The following is a 9296-nucleotide window of genomic DNA, read 5'->3' as shown; positions in this document are numbered from 1 at the left end:
TGCACCTAAGTTTCATCCTCTTTTTATTTCTTTACTTTCCTGATACATTTCTAGTTGTACATTTTTCTATTTTGAAACTCTAATCTCTCATCACTTTCTTTATGTGTGTGTGCGTGCATGTATGTGTGGAGGCCAGAGGCTGATACTGGATGACTTCCTTAGTCACTCTTTACCCATTTGTGTTTGTTTTACAGTAGATTTCTTTTTTTAAAAAAAATTATTTTTATTTATTTATTTATTTTACTTTATGTGCTTTGATGTTTGGCCTGCGTATGTGTCTGTCTGAGGGTATTGGATCCCCAGGAGCTGGAGTCACAGACAGTTGTGAGCTGCCACATGGGTGCTCAGAATTGACCCTGGGTCCTCCTGGAGAGCAGTCAGTGCCCTTAACTGCTGAGGCATCTCTCCAGCCCCTAGATTTATTCTCAAAGGGTAGAACTCCTTGACACTCCAGCCAGGGTTCTCTGCGTCCCCTCAGTGGGTAAGGAAAGGTCTCCCACGCTCTATTCCTGTGCAGCCTTCTTACTGAAGTGTCATGTGCAATTCCTTATGGACACATTAACTTCTCTCTGAAGTCTGGAATTTCCATGGCTACAGTAGGCCCAGACTGTCTGAGCCCAGGTCTGTAGAAAATGCTAGGTGACTGAGAGTCTCCTGGGCTAGTCGTGGCATTCCAAGACATGGAACTCGGTCCCTGATTCCCTCTGATGTCAAAGAAGTGTGTCCCTCTACTGGGAGTAAAATTGTGTGACCCTCAATGGCACCTGTACACGTTAGAGACTGGCTGTGTGGGCCTCGTCCTGCAGAGGCACAAAGTGATGCTGATTGGCTGGGCCAGTGAGCTCAGGCACCGCCTGCCTCTGGCTCCCCAGTGCCGGGGTTCTAGGCAGATGGCACTGAGCTTTTTCTGGCTGCTAAAGATCTGAACCCAGGTCCTTGTTCCTTGCACAGCAGGTGTTTTACCAACCGAGGCATCACCCAGCCCCTCTCATCAATGTCTGGTAATTCATGGGGTGCGGGTTCCACCTTAAACATTGCAAAAAAGGACCAAAAAGACCTTAGTTACCATTTTGGGGATGGCTGTGTTGTTGTGTTTGCGCTTCCTCTTTTCTATTGTCTGTCTCTAACAGTTCAGAGGGTATCTCATGAGGCCTTCATTTCACAGTTCTATTTTTGTTCTTTGCTTTGTAAAACACAGTGAAGGTGATTTTCTTCAGCTAGGTCTTAGACTTCATAAGCAGTCCCATTGACTAGTGGCATCTCGGCCTTAATTTTCACTTACAGGGGAACTCCAGCATTGAGCCTTAATGTTGGGAGAAGTTGAAAGCATAGGGAGTAAAAGCAATGCAGACAAAAGCAGCGTAAGGGAGAAAGAGGTGTATTTTAGATCACAGTTCCAGGTTACAGTGCCTCATGGGAAGTTAAGGCAGGAGCTCAGAACAGTCACATCCCATGCATAGTCACAGACAGAGAAACGAATGCAGACATGCTCGCTTGCCTGTGCTCAGGCTGACTTCTCCACTGTTAGATAATTCATGAGTCCCTGCTTAGGGAATGGTGCTGCCCACGGTGGGCTGGGTGACTTAATTAAGACATGCCCACAGACCAATCCAGTGTAGACAATCTCTCACTGAGACTCTTAGGTGATTCTAGGTTGTGTCACTGACAACAAAAGCCAGTCAATACAGTGGGCCAGGGGTGGTTCCATTTTGAAATTTCATGAGCATTTTTTCCCCATAAGTTGTGAGTTAGGGTACCTGTGTAATAAAAGTGTTTGTACGATACTTCACAAGCCCACACTTACTATTATTAACACTGTAGTAATTATTATTATTATTATTATTATTATTATTATTATTATTATTATTAGAGACAGGGTTTCTATAATCCTGGCTGTCCTAGAACTCACCTTGTAGACCAGGCTGGCTTCAAACTCAGTGCTCTGCCTGCCTCTACCTCCCGAGTGCTGCGATCAGAGTTGTGCTCCACCACACCTGGCTTTAGAAAGCCCACACTTATTTGGCTGCTTGTGTGCAGGCGTCCCTGTCATCTTTAGAAAGGACGTGTTGCTGACCCATAATTAGCCTAAGGAGCAAGCATCCATGTCCTATAGAAAACACTAGACTTCCTTTTCTTTCGAGGCCTGATGGTGGTACTTTCTTCTTTCAGCTACCGCCTGTGTGACCCTTCCGTGAAGAGTCTGTACCAGACGTCCCCACTGTTTGGGATGTATTTCTCAGTGGAAAGAATCGGAAGCCTGAGAGTTGGTGACCCTGTGTATCGGATGGTGGATTAGTGGATCCAGTGGGGTGACATGGTAAGTTTCATTTTGCTTCTAGAATTCTGTGTTTTGACAGCGCATAACCATATTTTCTTATCTTCTGACGCTTTAAAAATTTTAAAAGTATTTTGCTGGTTGGTGGTGGCTTATGCCTTTAATCCCACCAACTTGGGAGGGAGAGGCAGGTGGATCTCTGAGTTCAGGGTTGGTCTGGTCTACAGAGGGAGTTATAGGACAGCCAAGGCTACACAGTCTTGAAAAATAAAATACATGTTTTGAATATTTTATTATTTTCTGGTATGGATGTTTTGCCTGCATGTACGTCTGTGCCCCATGCATGTGGTACCCGAGGAAGCCGGAAGCAGGAACTCCTGGAACTGGAGTTACAGAAGATGATAGTGAGCTGCCACATGAATGCTGGGAATCGAACCTCTGTCCTCTAGAAGAGCAGCAAGTGCTCTTAACCACTGAACCAGCTCATTCAGATGCTTAAAAAAAAATCCTATGCTGTTTTAATTCTTGGGAGAATGAGCAGTTCGGGAATCATGAAAATGCTACCCCTTTCTCCCTCCATTCATTCAGTAATCAGTATGCTTCTTCTACCCAGCCTTCCCCATTCCTGCTTCCCATTTGGTCACAAAATACCAATGGGCTTCCCTGCCAGACTTGCAGGGGTGCCCCTGGTTCCTTTGGGGAGCATCATTAAAGGAATAAGGAACCAGGAGTGGTGGCACACGCCTTTAATCGCAGCACTCTGGAGGCAGAGGCAGGCAGATCTCTTGAGTTCGAGGCCAGCCTGGTTTACAAAGGCAGTCAGGGGTACACAGAGAAACCCTGTCTTGAAAAAAACAAAACATCATTGACAGCAGAAAGGGAATAAGAAATGAAGGCAGATGATCCTCTAGGGTTAGATGCATGCTTTTTTTTTTTTATTTTTGTTTTTGGCTGAGAAGGGGGGAGGGTATTGAAAGCCAGTGCTTCACCAAACATCTCTTAAATATGACTTAAAGAAGAAAATCAGCATGTCAAGATGATTGATCATGACACTAAGATGGTAAATAATATTCTGACACTGATTGCATCAGGTCACCTTGAGTCCTGAATCCTATAGACACAAGCTGAACCCTCCGTTATAGACAGGAATGAGAAGTCATTGGAAAACCTTCCCATGAAGGTTCTAAACAGCTCCCTTTGCAAAACCTATTATTAAACCTTCCCGAAGCATTGTTCTTTTCCTTCCTTCCTTCCTTCCTTCCTTCCTTCCTTCCTTCCTTCCTTCCTTCCTTCCTTCCTTCCTTTCTTTATCTTATGTGTTTGAGTATTTTTTTTTTTTTGCCTGCATGTCTGAATGTATACTGCATACATGTAGTACCTTCAGAGACCACACGAGGGTACTGCATGCCATGGAACTGGAGTTACAGATGGTTCTGAGCTACCATGTGGCACAGCTTTAAGGGTGGTATATATATATATATATATAGATGTGTGTGTGTGTGTGTGTGTGTGTGTGTGTGTGTGTAAAAGGAAATAACATCTTTTGACTACTGTATGGGATGAAAATCCATAGACCATGTGGCACGACCAAAGATAGACTTGAGAGTCTCTATTAAGCCAGCCTGTGACTGCCTAGGAGAAAGACTTCTCACGGAGCGGCCTGCATGCATGTTTTACGAGATTTCAGAGACAAAGAACATAGATAAACTACGTCTTGGTTGGCAGTTGCAGGGGGAAGCAAGCAAGAAATCTAACAGGATCCAAGAATATGCAATGAGCTGGGTCATTGTGACCCTGAGTTTCTGGAACGAGGTAGGGTGTTTTTCTACAGGACTTTTCAGGGCAGAGGGTAGAAATCAAAGATGGTTGAGATAGCGTGGAGAAAACTTTATCCCGTTACAGCCACCTGTCGTGATGAGGCGTGTAACCATACTTCTAACCGTACTGTATTGTTTTCTGAGACAGGGTCTCCATGTAGTCCTGGCAGTCCTGGAGCTCACTCTGTAGACCAGGCTGGCCTCAACCTAAGAGATCAACCTCTGCCTCCTGAGTGCTGGGACTGAAGGCCACTATGTCTGACCCCGTGCATTTTCTAAAAATGCACGTGAGAGCTTGCGAGGTGGCCCAGTGAGAAAACGTGCTTGCTGTCGAGTCTGCTCTCCTTAGTTCAGCTCCGTAGATCCCCATGGTGGAAGGGTAGAGCTGGGTCTTCCAAGCTGCCCTCTGACCTTCACATGTATGCCACACCCCCATCAATAAATGCAGTATAAAACATTGAAAAATAGCCAGATGTGATTGCTTATGCCTTTAATCATAGCACTTGGGAGGCAGAGACAGGTGGGTCTCTGTGAGTTTGAGGCTAGTTTGGGGTCTATATAGTGAGTTATGGTACAGCCAGTACTACATATTAAGACCATGTTTCAAAAAAAAATAGTGAAAAAACAGTTAAAAAAAATCCTTGTGATTCAAAATTGATGTATCTTATAATTGCTCTGCCTTGGAGTTGGTGAAATATAGAAGGTACTAGAAAGGAAATGGCAGATCTGATTGACCTTGTCCTGCTGGTCCAGCTCTGGGTGACTGAGCCCAATGACATCCAAGCGATATTTACAGTTAGAAGTCCTCCAGTGCCTTGATGACAGACCTATGCAGTGGACAGCCATAGCATCCTTCTGTAGTTCACTTGGCCCTGTTCACTGTAGTTCCTTTAGTTCCTATAGTTCACTGTAGTTCTTGTTCGCTCAGCTTTCCAGGAGGCCTTGGTTTTTTTTTTTAATTTTTTTCTTTTTTTTAAAGCTTTATTTATTATGTATATGGTGTTCTGCCTGCATGTATCCCCGCAGGCCAGAAGAGGGCACCAGACCTCACTACAGATGGTTTTTAGTCACCATGTGGTTGCTGGGAATTGAACTCAGGACCTTTGGAAGAGCAGGCAATGCTCTTAACCACTGAGCCATCTCTCCAGCCCCCAAGACCTTGACTTTTAAAGGCCCTAATAGCCTCTTACCTCCCTGCTAGGGCCCGTGAGGAAATAACAGTAGACACTTAATAGATAAGCAGTCAAAACTCATGCAGGCCAACTGACAGAGCATCGTGGAGCTGAGAAGACACAGCCAAGAGGCCCGGTCCTCACCTAGCGTCCTGTTGTATTTTATGTGTGAAGAAGTAACTCAGTGCCCAGGCACCGGATTGTGTTCAGGGGCTCAGGGAAAGAACAGCTTTTCCAGTGGGATGATGGGGCAAAGTCTGAGAGCAGAGCGCAGCCTGACCTTGCTGAGTAAGGCCAGGAGGATCAGGGCATGATCCAGGGCCCCGCGGGATGGAAGCTGGAAGGCTCACGTTGGAGGGACAGGCACCAAAGCTAGTTCTGTTATTTATTTACTTAAAAATTGAGGGACGGGGGCTGTGTACAGGGTTTTTTTGTGTAGCCCAGGCTGGCCTCACCCCTGCCTCAGCCTCCTGAGTGCTGAGGTGACTGGAATGCGCTATTGTGTGGCTTACTTAAAATTTAAACACTTAAAAGTTTGTGTTCCATTCTAGTCGCGATGTATGTTCACCATGGCAAGATCAGGAAAGACCAGAGAATTCGAAAGATGGAAATCACCTGCTTCTACATTTGTTGCAGATAGAGGTTTTGTTTGTTTCTGTAGCTGTGACACATGTATTTTGTAGCCCACCTGTATGCAAATTTACTGTTGATGACTTAATAATATACTGTTGAAATGAATGATACTCCTTTAACGTTTTTACAGTACTTGCTGCTTGTACTATACCTGTTATAAACAGCAACACAGTGAATCTCTCTGTAGGCCAGAGCATTTCAAAACTAGAAGATTTTCAATAACTTAGGCTTGTAAAAGTAGAATTAGCATCGTGACAATTGTGTGTAAAGGAGTTGTTTTTCTTTTGTACTTTACATGCCGTTTCCTAGTGCTCCAACAAAATACACAGGAGAGGTTTGGTTAGCCCACTGGTTCCCAAAGCTGGCAGACCAAGTTTAGGTGGACCCTTCAGTTTGGTCTCCGGTAAGGCTCCCTTGAATGTTTCACAGTGTGGTTGACCGTATCATGGTACAGAGAGCTCTGATGGTGAGACCGGAAGACAGAGGGCCAAACTTGCTCTTTTAAAACAAATATCTCTTTTTCTTTGTGTCTGTCTGTCTGTCTGTCTGTCCTAGCACTAGCTCTGTAGACCAGGCTGGCCTTGAGATCCGCCTGTCTCTGCCTCCCAAGTGCTGGATCAAAGGTGTGCGCCACCGCTGCCTGGCAAAACAAATATCTCTTAAGGGAACTAACAGGGTCTCATAGTCACTGCTCTATTGCTGTGAAGAGACACCATGGCCAAGGCAACTCTTATAAAGAAAGCATTTAGTTTGGGGCTTGCCTAGAGATTCAGAGGCTTGGTTCATTATCATCATGGCAGCGAGCACGGTGGCTGCAGATGCTGTGCTAGGAAAGTGGCTGAGAGCCACATCCTGGTCCACAGTAGAGGAAGGACCTGGTGTGGGCTTTTGAGACCCCAAGGCCACCCCCACTGATCCTTCCTCCAACAAGGCCACACTTTTTAACCTTGCTGACCCTTTTAAACAGTGCCTCTGCCTGCTGACTAAGCGCTCAAGCATGTGAGCCTCTGGGGCCAGTTAGTCAGATCACCATACTGAGTATCTTAGTAGGGTCTCTATTGCTGTGATAAACACCGTGATCAAAAAAAAAACTTATGGAGGAAAGGATTTATTTTGCTTGCACTTAGGGGTAACAAACAGTCCATCACTGAAGGAAGGCAGGGCAGGAACTGAGGAAGAGGCCATGGAGGAACACTGACTTGATCCTCATGGCTTATTCAGCCTTTTTTCTTTCTTTTCTTTTCTTTCTTTCTTCCTTTCTTTCTTTCTTTCTTTCTTTCTTTCTTTCTTTCTTTCTTTCTTTCTTTCTTTCTTTCTTTTTCTAGATAGAGTTTATCTGTAGCAGTCCAGGCTGTCTTGGAACTCACTTTGTAGACCAGGATGCCCTCTAACGCATGTGCCACCACTGCCCAGCTCAGTCTGCTTTCTTATACAACCCTGGACCGTCACCTCAGCAGAGGGTACCACTCACAATGGGCTGGGCCCTCAGACATTGGCTGTTAATCAAGACAAGGCACCAGACTTGCCCATAGGCCAGTCTCTTGGCAGCAGCTTCTCAGCCGAGGTTCCCTCCTCCCAGATGACTCTAGCCTGTGTCAAACCAACATAAACTAACCAGCACAGCGGGCTCCACAAGATCTGTCTTAATCCCTCTCTGAGGCACAGCCTAGGTGACCTAATGAACCCTCACGAGGTCCCACCTTTTAGGAGTCATGTGAGCCTTTGTAGGGCAGTGTGGCCACAGCTAACAGCATCAGGTAAGAAAGACCCCTCCTTAGGATTCTGATGGGAATCTGTTCTCTGGCTGTTTTCTCTGATGTCATGCTTACATTCCCTGTACTTTAACCTCAGGAAGCGACTGTTTTGTTCAAGTTTGTGTTACGGATGACCAATAGTCAAAATAATAAAATAGTAACAAAATAATAGAGATCTTATCATTTATTCAGTTTCCAGGTCCTAGGAGATACTTCTGCGAGTCCTCACTGCCAGCCATGACCGTCTTCCTGGAAACGAACCTCCGTTTTTCCTCCAGAGCTTCGTACAACCTGAGTTAATTCAAGAAAGTACCAGAGGCTCTTTGGGAATGTGAGGGTGTATAAATTTTAGATAATGGTGTTTTTTTTTTAAAAGATGAAATTGTACGTACAATTGTTGTGAATGTCATTCCCACGATTGCCCTTTTCTAATGACTGCCTCTAACATGGCTGAGTAAAGGTAGTTTAGAGTCAGCTTAAAAGCTGCCACATTCTCTTAAAGGTTTATTCTTCCTGTAGCTCTGTTGTCCGAGAGCAGTGGGACAATGAGCCCTTGTGCCCTGAATGTCTGTGAGCTAACATGCTCACAGACATCTGTCTGTGACCTGGCTGTTGAGCCCTGCTGAGTTTGATTTGTGACTGTCTTTGCCTTACTGTTATAGAGCCGGGGTTGTGCTTAAATATAGAAATGATTTCATAGATCCTGGGGTTATTTTCTTCTTAGACTGTGCCTTTATATTCCATTCTGATTCTATTAACACATAAGATTTATCTCTAATTGTCAATTCCTCTTAATTCCACAAGAAAATAGAATTTAAAAGAATAGACTCTTCGGAAGTAGGAATGAGCAGGAGAAACCATGAACACATTTTTTTTTCAATGTTCATATCTATTTTTCATAATAAAAAGGAACTAGCTTGCTATAACAAGTAAAGTAACATGTAAGTGAATTTGCCCACGTAAAACGGTGTGGTTTCTGTGTCTCTGAGACGTGTGAGCTTCTGCCTGCTTCATCTGTGACATTTACTCCTCCTTTTACAGATGTCACACATCTTTCCTGGGTTGCAAACATGACCTCTTGCCGCTGGCGTGTACTGCATGGACATGACTGTCTAAGCCAGTGTGTTGCAACCCTTTGAGGGATCAAATGACCCTTTCACAGGGGTCACATCAGATATCCTGAATAGCTGATATTTATTTACATTATGAATTGCAGTTATGAAGTAGCAGCAAAGTAATTTTATAGTGGGGGGGGGTCACTACAACATAAGGAACTGTATTAAAGGGTCACAGCATTAGAAAGGTTATAGACCCCAGGAGATATCTAATAGTCAACAGGAGACAGTTGCTACTTCCTTCTGTCTTTTCCCTTGCTGGGTTCTGGGTCTCAGTTTAACCCCTCACCTTTGGCTGTGATAGGGAAGCCCTATCTTGGGGAAATTTTGGAAATATCCCCCTGCCCCACACCCGAGACAAGCTAATTCTTTCTGTGGCTTTGGAGCTTGTCTTGGAACTTGCTCAGTAGACCAGGCTGGCCTAGAACTCACAGAGATCCACCTGCCTCCCAAGTGCTGGGAATAAAGGTGTGCACCACCACCACCCAGCCTGGAAATGATAAATTATTTAAAGTCATACTCAGTTTAAA

The 9296-nt window shown here is 44.7% G+C and overlaps 1 protein-coding gene across 1 annotated transcript in view; it reads left to right on the top strand.

Annotated features, from left to right (window-relative positions):
- The window catches only part of Marc2 (mitochondrial amidoxime reducing component 2), a 43278-nt gene extending 34701 nt beyond the window's left edge, over positions 1 to 8577 (top strand). Inside the window, exons 7-8 of the mRNA XM_005348826.3 lie at positions 2170 to 2317; positions 7844 to 8577. Of these exons, the coding sequence (XP_005348883.1) occupies positions 2170 to 2296 (127 nt within the window). The 3' untranslated portion in view covers positions 2297 to 2317; positions 7844 to 8577. The remainder of the gene's footprint in view (positions 1 to 2169; positions 2318 to 7843) is intronic.
- Positions 8578 to 9296: the final 719 nt, after the last annotated feature.

This window comes from Microtus ochrogaster, chromosome 6 (assembly GCF_000317375.1).
Source record: "Microtus ochrogaster isolate Prairie Vole_2 chromosome 6, MicOch1.0, whole genome shotgun sequence".
In the NCBI taxonomy this organism is placed as follows: domain Eukaryota; kingdom Metazoa; phylum Chordata; class Mammalia; order Rodentia; family Cricetidae; genus Microtus; species Microtus ochrogaster.
Note: the sequence above shows the minus strand (reverse complement) of the source record. Positions and strands in the feature narration are given on the sequence as shown.